Here is a 19,007-nt window from a genome sequence, read left to right on the forward strand (position 1 = left end):
ACCACCCTCACATGTTATCTTTGCCTCCTGAGTCTGACACATTTGCCACCCTTACTGTTGATGCACCCTGCCAGATACTGCAACCCATGCTGCCTGGGTGCAACTCATGAACTCACTGCATGCTTGAGCACCCTGAAGAGGGTTCCCACAGCCAGATTCAGGTAGCTATGAGAAATGCTTTCTCTTTTCTCTCACCCTCAAGCCTCTATCCCCTCTCCCAGTCCTGCAAATTGGTAAAGAGATTAACCACTTTTTCATTTCCTCTACCTATATTGTCCCTCAATCTCCTATGGGGGTTTGGGGGAAAGGTTAACATTTTGTTAAAAATTGCCAATTTATTTTGTGGGTTGGGTGGTAGGAAGCACCCATCATGCCCTAACACCCAACCCCCATTTGGTATTCCTAAGAGCTACCCATGGAGATCATCCTGGAGAGAATCTATCTATGTGGTTACTAAGAGTCGACGCCAACTTTACAGCACTTCAATCAATCAAACAACTCATGGGGAACAATGGGGTGTTTCAACTTTCCCCATTGTTCCCTGTGACCAGAACAAGCTGCACTCACAGAGGGCACACAAGTTTTGCATTGCAAATTTCAATATATTTTACAATCCTGCCTTGAAAAACACTGCAGAAGCACACAGTAAATGGGAATCTGCCCCTCCCAACACAGAAAACACATTTCAAACACAGTCCAGAAATGGCCAAAAAAGAGTCACTGACCCAGAATCCACTGCCAGCCACAGTGGCTGCACTGCAGTAACATCATGGGCACAAGTTGCTCTCTCACACACAACTATGACCCTTTATGCCACAGCTGCACCCTTACTTAGCAGCAAGCATAGCCATATGCTCAACTAAAGCAACTTCAGCCACATTTTGACGGAGTACAACACCATGCAATGCAGACTGCAGTGCAGTGCAGTGTGAGAAGCACAAGTTAGTCTCAAGGCCAGACATGGAGCTCATCACAGCAATCACCAAGAAATATTACATACACACGCAGAGTTGCCACTGTACATGATTTCTCACCATAATACTATCTCACATACAAAACAAAATGCAATTCAAGGAAGGCAGGCACCCAAGTTCTGCCTTTGCCAATCTGAGATCCAGCAAACCAGATGGTTATAGCAGCAAAAGCACAGCATATTATACTCAGTGCTGAGAAAAGAAAACCAAAGAATCAAACCGTCATTCCTCCTCTCCTGATGTATTCACTTCTTCAAGAAAGCCCCGCTATAAGAGATCTGTCTGCCTCTCAGTCCCTTTGAATACATTTTGAAATTCCCTCCTTTTGTGTTTCCCCCTCCCCCCCCAGCCAATGGGGGCACAGTTGCCCATGACAATACTTGATTTGTATGGTAACAAGCCAACCAAGAAGCAAGGAGATCGCAAGCAAATCAGAAGCCAGTGCCAGAAGACCAACCAGCAAGGGGGAAACGGGCCTTTAAACGGGTGCAAAACAGACATTTCAATGAAAAAAGGTTGTTCTGCTCTGAGCTCAAAACAGGCCCTTTATTTAAAGGGTGTTCTGTTTTGACCTCAAGTTGAAATGTTTCAGCATTGAAACGTTCTGCATATCCCTAGTTAGCCACTACTTCTCTAGAGATATTTCTTATATACGCATATTTACAATATCATAAAGAAAGTGAGTCAGGTCTTGGGATCTGATGGTGTGTACAGTGGGGAATAGTGATGATGCCCAGACATTAGGTCAGGGGATGCTACTGACTCCCACAAAAGGAATTAAACTATTAAACAACGGACAGAGGATACATTAAAAACAATGTAACAGTGAATGCCAGAAATTATCATTCAAGCAGATACAATTCTTATGTGAGAAGCATCAGCCAATGAGACAAGTTTTATTAGTCTATCATAAGCAGTATGTATGCATGAATAGCCAATATAAGATGATCATGAACACAGCAAAACTGTATGCAGCTTGGTTATTCAGCAATCCCTGGGGTCATAAGCCTGTTTGCACATTCCACTCAACACTTGTACAATCTGTGTACACATCTGCACAAAGGTTCAATTATTCATGTTACGTTGAATGCAGGTACAGCAGTACACTTCCTATCTACATCCTGCATTTCAGGGGGTCTGTACCATGGTTCATTTTTAAGATGAATGCAGGTACAGTCATTCAATATGCAGGTACAGTCAAAAATATATATGGGTGTACAGACATCTAAACAAGGTAAAGTCTGAATAGGGCTACAGTGCTTCATTAATCTGTGGTTCAACATATCAAGCCAATTTAATCACAAACTTTGTCTGTTGCCTTTGTTTAAATGCTTTTCCTGAGTCGTAGGCATGGTTGCCAGTTTCCTTTGCCCTCCAAGTTGTTACATTCCACAATCACTCTGTAAACAAAAATTACAGATATAAGCCTCAACCCACTTACTTGGGAGTAAGAACCATTGATATTAATAGGATGAAGTTGCAGGACATGTACTGTGGTATGCTGCCTCTAACAATTTTGGAAATCATGGATAAAATTAGATTAAATAAACATAATAGCTACTGCCTATCAATATTTTTTGTTGAAACTTCACTTTATTAGTATACATTATAATTTCCTCAATAATTACCAGGGGCTGGTGAAGTGCAAGCCTTTAGTTAAGATAAGCTTTTTATGTCAAGCTCTATGGCAGCACATTGAGAAAAGAACCTGCAAACAAGACAGCAATCAATAGTAACCTCATTACAGACCAGCTGTGGTTAGGCCCAGACAGTCAAAGTCGATTTATAATGAAGTGTAATTGATCTTTCTACTGCTTTAAGTGCTGTCCAAAATTGCCAATGTAGGAAAACAAAGCTTCTGGGTGTTACTTATGTTTACATAAAAGTACTTGTTACCCATATACCATTCTCTGTTTGGGCTATGTTTAGGAGATCAATTCTGCCTGACATTCCCAATTTATTTAGAAATCATGTATTCCTTCTCACCTGCAGAGCAATTAAGTAATCAAAAAACAGTTGGTTTAAATTGAGAGTTAGGCTGCTTTACATTTTCACTCGTGCTCTAAAAAGAATGGAAACTGTGAGTTAAGATGCCCACCTTAACTTCTGTGCCATTTAAGCTGTAAAAGACTTTGTATAGTCTGTTGTATGATGATGGCTTTAAAAAATGAGGTTTTCATGCACCCATGGTTTGCCTTGGTCTTTCAGCTGGACATTGGGCTGGGGAGGGATGCATCCAAGCAGACATTTAACCGATGCAGTTTCCCTAATCACTTCCAAGAGATGCCCTGATGAATTTCTGCCTGATGCATCACTAATCAAGGCAAAGTGTGTTTGTGGTTTGAGTAGTGTGTGCATGCACATGTGTGTTGGCTGACTCACCACTCTGCCCTTCCAGCTGCCCCGGCCCTGCTCCTCTGGCCGAATGGCACTCAATCCCTTCAGGGACACAGCACCATGCTCCAGTGCTGGCCCAGTATAGCTGTGGCCTCCTTGTCCTTTAAAGTGCTATTAAACAGCACTTTCCCGCCAGCTGTTGTCCACACATGGGCTGCCATCTGAGTGCCAAGAGCAGAGCAGCTGGACGGACAGATTGGCAAGGACAAGGAGGCCACAGCGACACTGGGCAAGCGCTTGAGCATGGCCCTGAAAGGACTGAGTGGTCATTAGCTGAGAGAAGCAGGGTCAGGGCAGCTGGAGGGGCAGAACGGTGAGTCAGCTGCCATGTTCATTGTGGACAGCACTGTGGGCACTTCAACCTCAAACTTGCTACTGCACAGACTCTGTTAGCACTAAAAATGAATTTTAAATGCAAAATGCATAAAAATGCCCAGAGACGTAAGTTTGGGGCAGTATAAAAATATGTTAATAAATAAAATAAATAAATTTTTCTGCCTCTTAAAACCCAACTTTGAGGATCAATTGCAAAACAATTATCAGTTGGGTCCCAGGAGGATATACAAATGGCACGTTTCTGGCATGTCAGAAACATAAAATCTCTGGCAATTTTCAAAAAACACCTGAAAACTCTTCTTTTCGCCCAAGCTTTCTCAGCTTCCTAGATTGTGGGGGTTTTAATTTCTGGTTTATTTTAAAATTCAAAACCAGATTTCAGGGTTTTTAATCACTGTAATTGTTTAATCGTTGTTTTAAAATGTTTTTAAATTGTTAACTGTTATATTGTTTTTTAATTTGTTTTAGCTCTTTACTGTTTTAGTGGTGTGTTTTAATTGTAAACCGCCCCGAGCCATTTTGGAAGGGCAGTATACAAATCAAATAAATAAATAATAAATAAATAAAATGTAAAGAGAGTCAGCGTGTTGTAGTGGTTAGAGTGCTGGACCAGGATCGGGGAGACCAGAGGTCAAATCCCTATTCAGCCATGATACTTGCTGGGTGACTCTGGGCCAGTCACTTCTCTCTCAGCCTAACCGACTTCACAGGGTTGTTGTGAGGAGAAACTCAAAAGGCAGCTACTTTTCTCGTGGCTTCTTCTTTATATATTGAATCATGTGTTTGATAGCTGGTCATGGATTCAGTCTGAACATATTATAAATGCAGTGTTTTGCTTAAATATTTACATTAAATTCAGATTTAAGAATGCTTCTACACTTCTACATGTAGTACACCGCTATGGGCTCCTTGGAGGAAGAGCGGGATACAAAGTGTAAAAATAATAAAATAATAAAATAATAATAATAAAGGCTGAAACTATGCAAATGGACTACAAAACCATTTAAATAACACTTCCTCAGTCCAAAAATATGTCGCCAATCTCTTTAAAACCCTGTTCAAAAGAGAAAAACTTTTAACTGCTCTAAGTCATTTCCCAATGGATCTTCACCAAATTTGCAGTGTGTGTGTGTGTGTGTGTGTGTGTGTGTGTGTGTGTGTGTACACACCTCTTATCACTTAGTGGACGTGTCCTGGTGGCCAGGCAGATTAGACAAATGGTTTTGATTTTATGAGCAATAGAATGTTCAGTAGGCATGTGCACGGACCGGTTCGGAGGCCATTCTAAAGGCCTCCAGACCGGTCCGGACACGGGGTGGTTTTGGTTCGGGTGGGGGGTTCCAAAAAGAATAGGGGGGGCTTTACTCACCCCTTCAAGAATTCTGAAGTATATATTCGAGTAAGCGGGCGGCATACCTCCCTGCCGCCCGCTTCACTCCCCCTCCTCCGGCGGCGCGCGTTTCTCCTCGTGTTTCTGGCTTCAATTACAATCGGGCGGCAGGGTAGCTCCCAGTCCCTGCCGCCCGGCTCTTCAATACCCCCGTGTCTCGGCTGGCGGCCGCCCCCTGCTTAGACCCAGGACCCCTGCCGCCCCTTTCCTTCCAATACACAGGCGGTCGGCAGGAGAGCTCTCCTGCCGATCCCGTCCCCTTCCCCGGCTCGGCTGCAAATGGCTTCTAGGAAGCCTTTTGTGCGCCTGCGCAAAAGGCTTCCTAGAAGCCATTTGCAGCCGAGCCGGGGAAGCGAGCGGACGGCAGGGACTTCTCCCGCCGCCCGCTTGCTGAAGTTAACGTTAACTTCAGCAAGCGGGCGGTGGGAGAAGTCCCTGCCGTCCGCTCGCTTCCCCGGCTCGGCTGCAAATGGCTTCTAGGAAGCCTTTTGCGCAGGCGCACAAAAGGCTTCCTAGAAGCCATTTGCAGCCGAGCCGGGGAAGGGGACGGGGTCGGCAGGAGAGCTCTCCTGCCGACCGCCTGTGTATTGGAAGGAAAGGGGCGGCAGGGGTCCTGGGTCTAAGCAGGGGGCGGCCGCCAGCCGAGACACGGGGGTATTGAAGAGCCGGGCGGCAGGGACTGGGAGCTACCCTGCCGCCCGATTGTAATTGAAGCCAGAAACACGAGGAGAAACGCGCGCCGCCGGAGGAGGGGGAGTGAAGCGGGCGGCAGGGAGGTATGCCGCCCGCTTACTCGAATATATACTTCAGAATTCTTGAAGGGGTGAGTAAAGCCCCCCACCCCACTCTTTTGGAACCCCCCACCCAGTGCCGGACCGCAGCTCCGCGGTTCCGTGCACACCCCTAATGTTCAGGGCTTATAAAAGTGTAAACATTTTCCAGCTTTACTATACTGACACAGTTGTGCCAGGATAAACAGAGAAATCACATTTCAGCAGCCAGAATTAATGCTGTGAGCTGTACAGTGCTGTTCAGGGAGACACAAAGTTATATCAAAAGCAGGTAGACCAAACCTTTACAGGAAATTCTCAGCCTCGTTAGAGCAGCATGAGAACATATTTCCTGCTTGTGTCACTTTTAAGGCGACATGGCTGACCGAGCAACAGCTGTACTCTCTCAGTGTCCTATTCCTCCCATCTCTGTTATGTTCGACCAACACAGAGAATGACCCTTCCCATCTTGGAAGGTGAGTTCTTGAACCTACATCCAGTAATGCAGGATGCCACGGAACTTTCCTCCGGTAAACTCAAGAGCTAAAATATGCTACCAGATGGCATTATCTCTGAAGCAGAATGGATTTTGGAACTTTGCTTTCTTCCTTCAGAATATCCACTTGCAGTTTTAAAAACCAAAAGAAAAAAAGGCAGAGGCTCCTCCAAGGAGACAAACATGAAAAGGGACCCTCAGATGCCTCGCTGTTATCTTTGATAGGCCACTGGCTGACATCCTGACTAAAGTACTCAGTAGTACTATTCAGGAGTTACTCTAAAAATATACGAAATTTCAACAGAACTTCCTCTAGTAAATTCAGTCAGGATATCAGTCACTACATTCTCCAGGATAACTGATGAATCAAATGGTATCAGTTGGAACAGAGTGTAGAAGCATCCTTAAATCTTAATTTAATGTAAATATTTAAGCAAAACCCTGCATTTATAATATGTTCAGACTGAATCCATGACCAGCAATCAAACACATGATTCAATATATAAAGAAGAAACCGCGAGAAAAGTAGCTGCCTTTTGAGATCAAGCACTATCATAAGAACAGCCCTGCTGGATAAGTCAAAAGGCCCAGCTAGTCCAGGATCCTGTTTCACACAGTGGCCCACCAGATGACTCTGGGAAGCCCACAGGCAAGAGGTATGTGCATGTCCTCTCTCCTGCTGTTGCTCCCCTGAAACTGGTATTGAGAAGCATCGTGCCTCTGAGGAGGCTGGAGATGGCCCCCAGCCAGAAGACTAGTAGCCATTGATAGATCTGTCTAAGCCCCTTTTAAAGTCATCCAAGCTGGCAAAATCAGCATCCCATGGCAAAGAATTCCATAGACTAATTTGTGCTGTGTGAAAAAGTACTTCCTCTCGTCTGTCCTAAATTTCCTGACCTTCAGTTTCATAGGGTGACCCCTGGTTCTAGTGTTGTGAGAAAGGGGAAAAACTTTCTCTCTGTCAGTTCTCCCTGCTCCCTACATAATTTTATTTATGCACCTCTATCATGTCTCCCCATAGTCACCATTTTTCCAAACTAAAAAGCCCCAGATGCTGTAGCCTTGCCTCATAAGGAAGATGCTCCAGGCCCCTGATCATCTTGGTTGCCCTATTCTGCACTAGGGGTGTGCACGGTTCAGTTCGAGTCCAAACTGGACTCGAACCAGAACAGCCAAGTTTGGTCCGGCCTCCATTGAACCGCCTTCGGATCAGTATGGGGGGGAGGATTGCGGGTTTTTTTTTTTTTAAAAATGTTTAAAATAAAATAAAAATACCTGTAGCCCCTCTGGGGGGCTTCCTGTAGGCTGTGGGGGGGGGGAGTATGTGAAGGTTCCCCATCCCCTCACCTTGCCTCTGAAATCACCGCCACGGCTTGGTAAAAAGACGCTTTTTGGACCGTTCAGGCCTCTGTAACTCCACGCGGTGGCCATTTTGGCCACCGTGCATGCGTAAATGGCCTCTGTGAGGCCTGGCATGGCCCATGACCTCACAGAGTTCATTTGTGCATGCGCGGCAGCGGCCAAAATGGCCACCACGCACAGTTACAGAGGCCCAAATGGTCCAAAAAGAGTCTTTTTACCCGGCCATGGTGGTGATTTCAGAGGCCAACGGGGGGATGGGGAACCTTCGTGGGACCCTTCCCCCCCCCCAGCCTATAGGAAACCCACCGAAGGGACTACAGGTATTTTTATTTTATTTTAAACATTTTTTAAAAAAACAAACCTGAATGATCTGCGGACTTGTCCGGAGGTTTGGTTCTGGTCTGGATGGAACCGTGGTGGGGTTCGGTTCGATCCCGAACCCCCAAACTGGTCCGCACATCCCTATTCTGCAGCTTCTCCAGTTCTACAATGTACTTCTTGAGATACAGTGACCAGAACTGTACGCAGTACTTCAGATGTGGCCGCACCAAAGATTTGTATAAGGATATTCTAATATTTTTATTTTCAATCCCCTTCCTAATGATCCCTAGCATGGATTTGGCCTTTTTCACAGCTGCCGCACACCAAGTCGACATTTTCAACAAGGTGTCCAGCACGACCCGAAGATCTACACAGTTTGGTTCCAACCACTTTGTTTATCAGACTTGGTTTGCCTACTGTGTACTCTTGGTTCCAGATGTGCCAAGCGTCATTCTATCATTCAACTGGGTTTCAAAAGAAAGTATACTACATGACAGACCACATTTTTATTTAAAGACTGATAATGTGGTGAAAAACATTGATGTAGTTGAAACTAAAGCTCTACAAGCACAGCAAGTCTGAATTCCACTCAATGCTTATAACAGCTATTCTATGACACATCTAGTCTCTCTCCTATAATTACTACTATATACAACGAGGGTGTAGATCCAACTCCTATTTAAAACTACAGTATTTGCAACTTCACCACTAGTCCAGAGCCAAGAGTCTGGGGTAAAATATCAAAATGCAAACCCAACAATATATACTAAATGTGCAGAGTAAATTCTGTCATGGTTTATAGTTTATGACAACAATATCTAATGTAACAACTACCAAGTATAATTAACTGAAAATGCTTGTTTACTTGACAACAGTTCTTTAATAATTATACTTTTCTCCTACAATATAGCACACCTTTTAATTCTACCATGCTTCAATCCCCTGTAGTATTTTGTCTTTATAAACATTCTAATGCAGGGCTAGTTCTTTACTGGTGAAAGCCTGCACCCTTTCATAGCTTACTGAGCAACTAAATTGAGCTGTCTAGTTGCTGTCTAGCTGTAGAAAGAAAGAAAGAGAGGGAAGGAGAGAGACTGTGCACATACTGATTAATTGAATCGCCAGTGTAAATGTTTACTTTCATTTTTATAGTCAGGGAAGTATTAAAGAAATGTTAAATATTAAATTCGCATACTTATCTGAGATGAACTGACCCTGGAAATGTCGTGCTTTTAGAAACATCCACACTAACCACGAGGCACTCTCAGAATGAAACAACAGTGTAAATCAGAGATAGCCCTTGCACTTACCATGGTAACCAAGGTTTGTTTAAAAAAACATTCCATGAGGAAATGGCCATGTTTTCATACTATTACCGAGCAAAATCTGCACCCATGTTAAAACACAAGTTATCAATTGGATGTGCAATGCAAAACAGTAGTTATTCTTATATTAAATGCTAATTTGGGCATATTTTGCCATGATGATGGCATCATGCTATAACGTCATGATTTTAACATATTTACAAGTATATATTTATATTGCAGAAACAGTATTTCTTGCCAATAAAGGTTTTCCTTGCCTATTGTGTATATTTGTTTGGCCTCTACTGAAATCACCTCCCTTTGACAGATTCCTTATGGGGTACTGCAATGCTTTTTCCTACATGGTAATAACTACAAGGGTGTTTTGGAGAGTAGCAACAATTTTCAGCATACCATGTGGACAGCTTTTTTACCATTAAGTTCTAAAACAATTTGGAATCACAATTTGCCATGGTTTGGACCAAGTCTGAACTTCAATAATCTTATTAATATTTGGGGGTGGAGGGTGGGGCAGGATTCCTTCCTGAAAATGGAGCCCACACATTCCTCAATCAGGTGCCAGTTCTACAACTTGTTTGCCAACAGAATACATTCCTCCAAAGTAATGCCATTCTTTGCCTTAAAGGGAGCACACATTCACTGCATAGCTATCCAGTTCCCACTATGAGAGCAGAAGCATAACCCTTGCGATGGCCACATGGATGATTGTGGATCCTGCAACTGTGCAGGAATCAAAAGCTAGGTGAGAACCCTATGTCCATTCTGTGGCCCACAAATCTTCATAGCCCTGCCAATACAAAATTAGAATGCATGGCTGCCTGATTGCATGTGTGCTCCCTTTAAGGCACTTGAACTCACTGCTGAAGGAGCCATTTCTAGGAAAGTATACTGGGAATTCTGAGTTACTTACAACTATTTCATTTTGGTTTGGTTTTTTGTATTTTGACCTTCTTGTTCATACCAAGAATACTTACACTTTAAAAAAACGTCATTTCTACACTACTTTGTGTTACTTAGTTTTTAAAATGTCATTTTCCCCACATACAAGACATGTTTATGTATTTTGGACTATATCCAGCTTTACATCAAGTTTTGCCAAAACATGTAGAAGGTATTAAAGCTAACAAAAACCGTTGTGCACTGACTGTGTATTTCCTTAAAAATGAAACTGAACCTTATGGTTGATCACAGATTTTAAAAACTGGTAACATAATTGTGATTTACATTTTAGATCCAATTCATAAAGCTACCAGTCCTAAAACAACATTATATTCCATCCTCCCCCACCCGCCTTTTAATGGAAGAAAGAGATAAAACTTCATAATATGAGAAACTGCACTACCACTGAGAAAATGCAAATAAAAAGTCAATGTTTGTGTTAGAAACAGGCCAAGACCCCACTGTGCCTGAGGCAGCTTGGTGAGCCGCTTCTCCCCCACCTCGGTTGCATGCAAAGAACACTGTGTACCAATTCCTATCTAATCTTGCCTCTTGCAGGATGCCACAAGTCATTCCCCCACCATCTCCTACAACCTGGAGGAGACAGCAATGGCAGCTGCCAGTCATTTGATCGAGTTGCAGCTTGTCCCCCTCTCCCTCCTCCCTGCAGTTTCAGAATGCAGGGGAGGAACACAGAATTGAAAGAAGTCACTGGAGGGCTCCATACACCCTTCTGCTGAAAGAAAAGTTAGGGACTGGGGTAAACAAAAGGGAGTAGGACAGAAAGATGAGCAGGAAGAGGCAGGGGCATCACAGAGGCACCTTCTTATAATGGTGAATCGCTTTATTCAGCAGGGGACTGGCCCTATCCATCCCCCAGCACAGCATTCCTCCAGTGGCTGTTGCTGGTATCTGTCTTATGTTTGTTTTTTTAGATTGTGAGGACAGGGCGCCTATTTATTCATTCATTCATTCATTCATTCAGATTATTTCTGTGTATTTGGGAACCTCTGTTGAAAAACAATTTATTTAATTTATTTGTTTATTTAGCAAATTTATTGACCGCCTGACTTCCACAGACTCGAGGCGGTTTACATAAATTAAAACAACAATGAAAACAAGAGGAAACACACACACACAAACTAAAAGCCTGGCAAAATAAATAGGCTTTCAAAAGCTTCTTAAAGGACAGGAGGAAGGTGGCACTATGAATCTCAGGAGGCGGGGTGTTTCATAAGGAGGGAGCTGCAACAGAGAAGGCCCTCCAACAAGCCCAGGCCCCAGAACTCTGAGAAGGCCCACCTGGGACTTCACAGGGAGTGTTGAAGTTGGGCGGAAGAGGCAGTCCTGAAGGTACGCAGGCACCAAACCCTGAAAGGTTTTATAGACGATAATTATAAATATTATCACATCTGTATTCGCTGGCAAGCAGATGTAGCCGCCTGCTCAGCCACCTGCTTGCCAAGGCAGGCACCAGGCCAGAGGGGGAGGACAATCCACCACCTCTACTAGCTGTATCACTATACCTCATTAGTGGACTCACTGTTGATAAGAAATTCTGAAAATAGTAAACATGAGACATGCACTTTTTGTCAACACTTACTTATACAAATCACAGTTATTAAGTTACTCTCTACAGTTTTGTTTTATATTAAAACAGTGTTATATCCTCTGTGTGTTCATAGGGATGATCTTTCAAGCATGTAGTAGTAATACAAAAAAAGCAAGAAAAAGGATGCTGCAGATTAGATTGACATAAATAAAAAGATGGTTAAGATGGGGTTTTTTTTCCAGGTTGTGAAAAACATGAAGGACTACTCACCGTTTCATATGCTGTTACAATTTTTTTTAAAATCTCTGGAACAATTCCTTGTAATTCCATATTTGGATATTGATCATTGAGATTCACTACCACCAAGGGTGTGTTATCAGATCTCACCAACCGTGTAGATACTGCCAGAATACACTGCATGAGATTTGCTACAGGAGAGAGGCCACACAACTCTTTGAATGAAACAACTGCATTCTGTTAAAAACAAGGAATGAAGTTATATTTCACTAATATCTAGTTTATACTAAATGTATTAATAGATTTCTCCCTCATGGTATAATATAGTAGTCACAACAGGTATGCAATACATCATCCACAGCTATGCCTTAGAAAAAAAATCTTCTAAAGTAAGCAAGTACCACAGAATTTGCAATATTTATCAAGAATATTAAATATACAAATACAAACACGATACGTCTGCAATAAGTGTGCCGTTGAGTTGATGTTGATTCCTGGAGGCCACAGAGCCCTGTGGTTTTTCTTTGGTAGGAAACAGGAGGAGTTTACCATGGCATCTCCCACGCAGTATAAGATGATGCCTTTCAGCATCTTCCTATATTGCTGCTGCCTGATATAGGTATTTCCCATAGTCTGGGAAACATACCAGCAGGGATTCGAACTGGCAGCCTCTGGCTTGCTATTCAAGACATTTCCCCACTGCGTCATTAGGTGGCTTATGATACATCTGAATGTTGCCGGAATTCTATGATACAATATCATTTCCACATGGCAGTTGTCAAATGTACTTCTCCAGTGTGAGAGAAAACGTCTTCATATTTGTATTCCATTGCCAAAATGTTATTAAAATATTGCTGCTTTTTAAGAGCACAAGAAATTAAGGAGTCCTTATAAAATATTTCCCTTTAGAGCAGGAAAAGAAGTCAACTGATTGACATCCTAATGAATCGTATGTATAAGTAGGGTGTGCAGGCACGCAGCAGCACCACCATGCATGAAATTCCTGTCCTCTTGGGCTTACACTCTTGCACAAGAGGGCAAAGCATCTGGAGTACTCCCTGTGCTCTGGTAGTAAAAGAGACTTTCATTTCCAATCTTACCAAGTGCTTCCAGAGTGCACAGTGTGCTCCAAACTCTTAGTTCTTGAGCAACAGTTCAAGCATGGAGGAGGGGGCTGCACAGGAGGGGCTGCTGTGCAGCCTAGTTACATGCATTCTTCATTAGTCAGGATGTCAGCTGCTGTTACCAAAAGTAAAAATAATAATAAAGTTGAAATTAACACCCTGTTTCCAAAGACTTTGAAAATGTCCTGATAAGGATTTTAAAATGTATGCCTTTTATGGTTTCCCTATTCTAACAAGTTTCATTTAGTCTCTCTTCCAACACAATGAGCTAGTTCAAACATCTATGTTTATCACACAAGGAACTGCAGCATCAAATGGTAATTTGTCTATTAGAAGTTTTTATGAATCAGATTTTGCGATTCGATTCAAACTGGAATCTAACTGCAAAATCCTCAAATTGATTTGTCCGAAACAGACTGCTTGGTCAGCTGTCTCGACGAACCAACCTCAAATAACCCAAATCAATTTGTGCGATCTGAGTGCCATCTTGAGGCAGTTTTCCCAGGGAGAGCTGGAAAGGCAGGTCTCAAAATGGTGCTGTTTTTCCATGGAGAGCCGGTCTACCAATTGGGGTTGGTGGGTAGACCAGGACTTATCACATCTACCCACCTCCAAGGACCGGTCTAGGCCCTTTATTTTAAGAGTGATTTGATTCGAGGTCAAATAACCCGAATCACCCCAATTTGACTAGAATAAATTCAACCTCAAATTGATTTGCACATATCTATTATCTATGTGAATAAGTCATTGTAGAACATAACCGTAGACAGAACTTTCAACTTACCTGAAACTGTGCTTTTCTGTGAACTCAGTTCACACATTCAGTTGCCAACCATGAAGTGTTAAGCAATCAAGTGATGTACATGCAAGTGTAAACCTCCCTATTCCATCATTTTCTATAAATATATCTATAATCAGTCAGCCTTCAGAAGAGTAATCAGATAATATAAACAGATCTTGCAGCACAAAAATTGATTTTGTTTAGTATCCCAACTATGCAAATATTTTCATTGTCACCATCTACCTTTACTATTAATTGCAACCCTTATCATTAATGGCTTAGAAAATCACTGAATGTCTAAACATACAGTATCTACTACAGTATACAGTGGTCCCTCGACTTACAAACTACTCGACATAAGTATTTTTCGAGTTACAAACGGCAGTTTTAGATCCGGTTTTAGATGAGGTTTTTTCGACTTACAAATTTTTAGATGGGGTTTCCTCGACTTACAAATTTTTAGATGGGGTTTCCTCGACTTACGAATTTTACATGCGGTTTCCTTGACTTGCCTGCCTGTTTACTGCCTGTTTATTCTTGAAAAGAAATGTTCCTGTGCAGTTTGCAAGCCTTACTGGGGGTCTGGGTCTTTTTTCTAGGCTCCGGAACGCATTAATCCGTTCCCAATGCATTCCTATGGGAAACCACTTTTCGACTTACGAATTTTTTGACTTACAAATGTGCATTCGGAACGGATTAATTTCGTAAGTAGAGGGACCACTGTACTTAATTATGTCACTTCTATTACATAAATACATGTATTAATCAATACATTTGAATGTTAATATTAATCTTCTGTGGAAGTAAGCAAAAAGTGTTACCTGCATGTTTTCCCTCAAATCCGTGGCATCTCGTATGGGCTGGAGAGCATTCTTGAATACTTCATCAATGGTTTTAATCCATAATGTCCTCATACAGGCGTATTCTCTAGATTTCTTGCTTTTCCTGACAGAAAGACCCCGTTTATGAGGCTTTCCTCCACCCCTTCGATTAGTAATAGCAACATGTACAAACAAGAAAGTATGTGCTAAAGCTTCTCCTATTAAAGACTGAAGTGGAATATGCCGATAACCTGTTTGTAAACACTCAAATGGAATTGTGTACTGTCCAATAAACTCATCCCCAATATAATCATCATCTAGCACCACAAATCGCACCATGGCAAGTTCAGGTAGATTAATCTGAAATTCAAAGCTTTCATCAAAAATTGGATTGTCCCCATTTTGATGTACAGTTTTTGTCCTTTGTTCTCCACAATCGGCAGGGATCCCATGGATTTCTACATAGACATAAGGATCTACAACATCACCTTTGGCACCTGACCCTTTTGGTTTGGGAAAGTTCTGTCCACTAATAATTTTAACATGAAGAAGCTGAGGTGAAACTCCTGGCACAGTGTCTTTTGTATTTGCACTAAAGAAAGATACTTCTTCCCGCATGATAGCAGGCCGCAATACATAACCACAGTTGCCATTTTGTCGAAACCAACCAATGTTGAGGTCCATCATTAATCCAGGTGTCTGAAAGTTCATTGCCACTATCTGACAGCCACACTTCCAAAAATCCTGTGGGTTCATATTACTAGAATCAATCCTCATAGGGCTAGGAAATACCCTGGCAAGAAAACGTTTGTTGTAATTCACAAAGTCTCCAGGGTTTTCATTGGCATACTTGTTGGCAAGAACTTCATTAAATGAGCAAACTTCCCAGTATTTTTGAAGCTGAAATGAAACTTGAAAATCTTTGAACTGAACTGATTTACATATGCTCACCAGTTCTGAAAGTTCTTTACAGAGCTGTAACCGTTTCACTATCACAATAGCCTGTTGCTCCACACCCTCCTTCCCCATTCTTTGGGACATTTCTGCTCCCTCATCTTCATCTGTAACATCTCCCTCAAGCCCAGAGCAATTAGAAGATAGCTTCTTGCCTTTAATTAGTATTTTTCCTTTAAGAGATTCAGGAGAAGGCAGATAAGATTCCTCGATGTTTGGAGACTGTGTGTGGAGCTTGTCTCCCAATATTTTCTTCATATGCTGAACCATCACTTTTTGTTGCTTGAGAGAACAGTGATTTTCTAAGCATAAAATAAGAGGGTACTCCGAAGCAACGAATGCATATTTGTTAATAATGTCAATTACACTGCGGAAGACTATCTGCGATGTCATTGTATGCCCTGTGTAAATTACAGGCTCATTGTCAGGACCATCCCACACATCCAAGTCAACACTTCGACATCCCATTTTCAGAGCACGAATATATCCTGTGATATCAGAAGGGCCTCGGAACTGGTCCTCTATCAAGTATGTGTTATGAGATGAGTTTATAAAATAATGAGATAAAGGTTGATTCATGTCCTGGCACACCTTTTTATGTTCTGGGTCAAATATATGACATTCTGGTGAAGTAAGATAATTTGTAAAACCATCTATAGAAAGCCAGCCATTTTCCTGACCCTCTTTGGATGGTTCATATTTATGAATGATTTCAAGGCTTATCTCTTCAGTAACATGTGCCATACCCTGTTCTGCTTCTAAAAACATCATAAGGTCCTTGGTATCAATAAATTCTTTATTGCTAGAAAACTGAACTAACAAGAAATAGATCTCAGGGCGTGTGCAAAGCTCATGAAAAACTTCAATAAACTCTTGCTTGGTGATTTCAGTACCAGGTTTATCTTTTGATCTGTGTAGCTCTTTGAACTTTATTTCAATTTTGCTTGTTTTCAAACCAGGATTTAGGTTTTTTATAAATTGCACAGCTCTACACAAGGATATACGCCCCAAATTATCTACATCCGTTTCATTAAACATCTGTGAAACCCATGAAGTCCGCATTTTATCTTGGCTACTTTCTAGCATATCTAGTGTATGTTTTCCATAAGATATCAAGTACCTTAGCCCAGTAACCCAAATGTTTGCAACATCTGCAGAGTTTGCAACAAGATCTAGAGACTCATAATTATCTCCATAAATAACAGAAAATGCACAGTCTTCTGATATCTGGTCAGAAATCCCATTGCTACGAAAAATTTCTGTATTTTTCCCTGTTCTCACTTCTTTGATGGATTTAACGTCAATCTTGGCCTTTTCAGAATCCTTCTTTGAAGGTTCCCAACGTAGAGACTGCATATCTGCATCTAAAAGAAAGTACCGAGGGTATACTCTAGAGTTGGACCGAACCTTTTTAAGTTCCGAGCCTTCAACCATGGCATTAATACAGTCACTTGCACTACTGATCTTCTTCTCAGTGGGCATGCTGCTAAATGACACCGTCTTTTTCCGTTCTCTTTTTTGCTTTGTACCATCCTGAAAGCAGAGAGGGGAAAAGTTGATAAGATATTTGTCATATTAAATGAAAATACCAAAGATCTTTTGGGGACTAACTACCACAAATTCTCATACTCATGCATTTATAGTACTTCCAAAGACTGCAGTCTAGGTATTTATAATGTTTGATGGATATTAGTTATATACTATTTCCAAAAGAGCTGGAAATGTCACAATCCGGATAACTGGAGAACTTGAGGGAAAGTGGGAGGTGCCGTCAGACTTGGGGTGACATGGAGACAGTTTCACCAAAATCTGAAGAAAAAAAACCTAAGGGAGCAAAAGAAATCACCCCCCAATGCCCTCATGTTGGTCAACCAGAAGGAATGTTGGTGGACTCAGTACAGCACTAATGGAACTCAGTAGAGTGGGGAAAGAGGGTTGAGTAAAAAAGAATAGGAAATTTCTCACTCATTCACCACGTCAGACAGTCACCTCCTCTACTTCTGAGGAAAAGGCTGTCTTATAGTCTTGACAGAATAAAATGCTCAAGCTCTGTGGCTCCCTCACCAATCAGGCAACCCTATTCTGTTTCTGAAGGGCAAGAAGTTTTATACAGTTAATCTCTTGGTGTTATGAATTACTGCCCTTCCAGGTGCTGGTGAGAAAGTTCTGAGGGAATTTTCTCACAACCCCCCCAGCTTTATGGGAACACTGGAGGTTCAGATAACCATAGTAAGACTTAACAGAAGGAGCATGCCTTAGCCCACTCTGTAGAAGTTATACAAAACTGAAGAGTCTTCCTTCTTAACATTAACTCTTTCATGTTAAGAAGTTCTTAGAGCTGGATGAAAAGGAGCTGTGCCTGCACCCCCACAAAAAGAAAAGAAATGATATTTGCATATGGAGTAAGACTCAGAATAGGAACAGCTGTCTTGGTGGCTTACTTTTATTCCCCATACTCAGCCACAGCCTCAAGTAACACATGCACAAAAGGGATGTACTACAACATTTTGTTGTGGGTCCACAGTTGTCTGTAATATTTTCAAGGCTCCTATGAGACAGTACCATGAATTATTCTCAGTTTAGATACAGAAACTTGCTCAAGGCCACCAAGTCAGACACTTAAACCTGTTTCTCTACAATGCTTGGTCACTGACTAGGACTTTATACATACAAGCAGATGTTGACATAGCTATATGTTCTATTAGGATTTGAAAACTTTGGTATGCTAACTTCTAACATTTACACACACACACACACACACACACTTCACAACAGTTTATTATGACTATATTAAACACTCAGTGTCTAATTGGCAAGATGAGGGTGATACATTTAGTGCAGGGGGGTCTGCACTGAAGTCACGAGATCAAGGTCCTTGACAGGGAAGGGGCCAAGGTGGGAACCAAAGTGTGGAGGGAGCAGCGATGCAGCAACAGAAGAAAATAAACTGGCCAGGATAAAAAGAAACAAGGTGACACTACCCTTGGCCCATTTTGGAGAGCTCTAAAGAGGCACCATGAGCTGTGATGTGTACTGTACTTATTTATTATTTTATTTAACATATTTCTATACCACCCAAAACTTGCGTCTCTGGGCAGTTTACAATTAACTTACAAGTAAAACAACTGCACAGTTTCACCCTGGGATTCATTGTTCATCCTCTTACCCATATTATCTTGGTATGCTAACATGGGCTTAGTCCTTTGGGCCAAACTACATGTAATGTTT

General features: G+C 41.9%; 1 protein-coding gene across 13 annotated transcripts in view; it reads right to left on the bottom strand.

Moving 5' to 3' along the window:
• Nucleotides 1-19,007, bottom strand: part of PLCL2 (phospholipase C like 2) — a 241,414-nt gene that overhangs the window by 50,736 nt on the left and 171,671 nt on the right. For 11 of the 13 annotated variants that reach the window (XM_053261758.1, XM_053261751.1, XM_053261756.1 and 8 more), the window contains 2 exons: nt 14,826-17,312; nt 12,133-12,336 (listed from right to left, as the gene is read on the bottom strand). In XM_053261758.1, coding sequence (XP_053117733.1) covers nt 12,133-12,336; nt 14,826-17,312 — 2,691 coding nt within the window. Of the gene's footprint in view, nt 1-2,280; nt 2,375-12,132; nt 12,337-14,825; nt 17,313-19,007 lie in introns of all 13 variants that reach the window. The other 2 variants (XM_053261760.1, XM_053261759.1) reach the window with 2 other exon arrangements.

This window comes from Hemicordylus capensis, chromosome 6 (genome assembly GCF_027244095.1).
Source record: "Hemicordylus capensis ecotype Gifberg chromosome 6, rHemCap1.1.pri, whole genome shotgun sequence".
Taxonomy (NCBI): Eukaryota; Metazoa; Chordata; class Lepidosauria; order Squamata; family Cordylidae; genus Hemicordylus; species Hemicordylus capensis.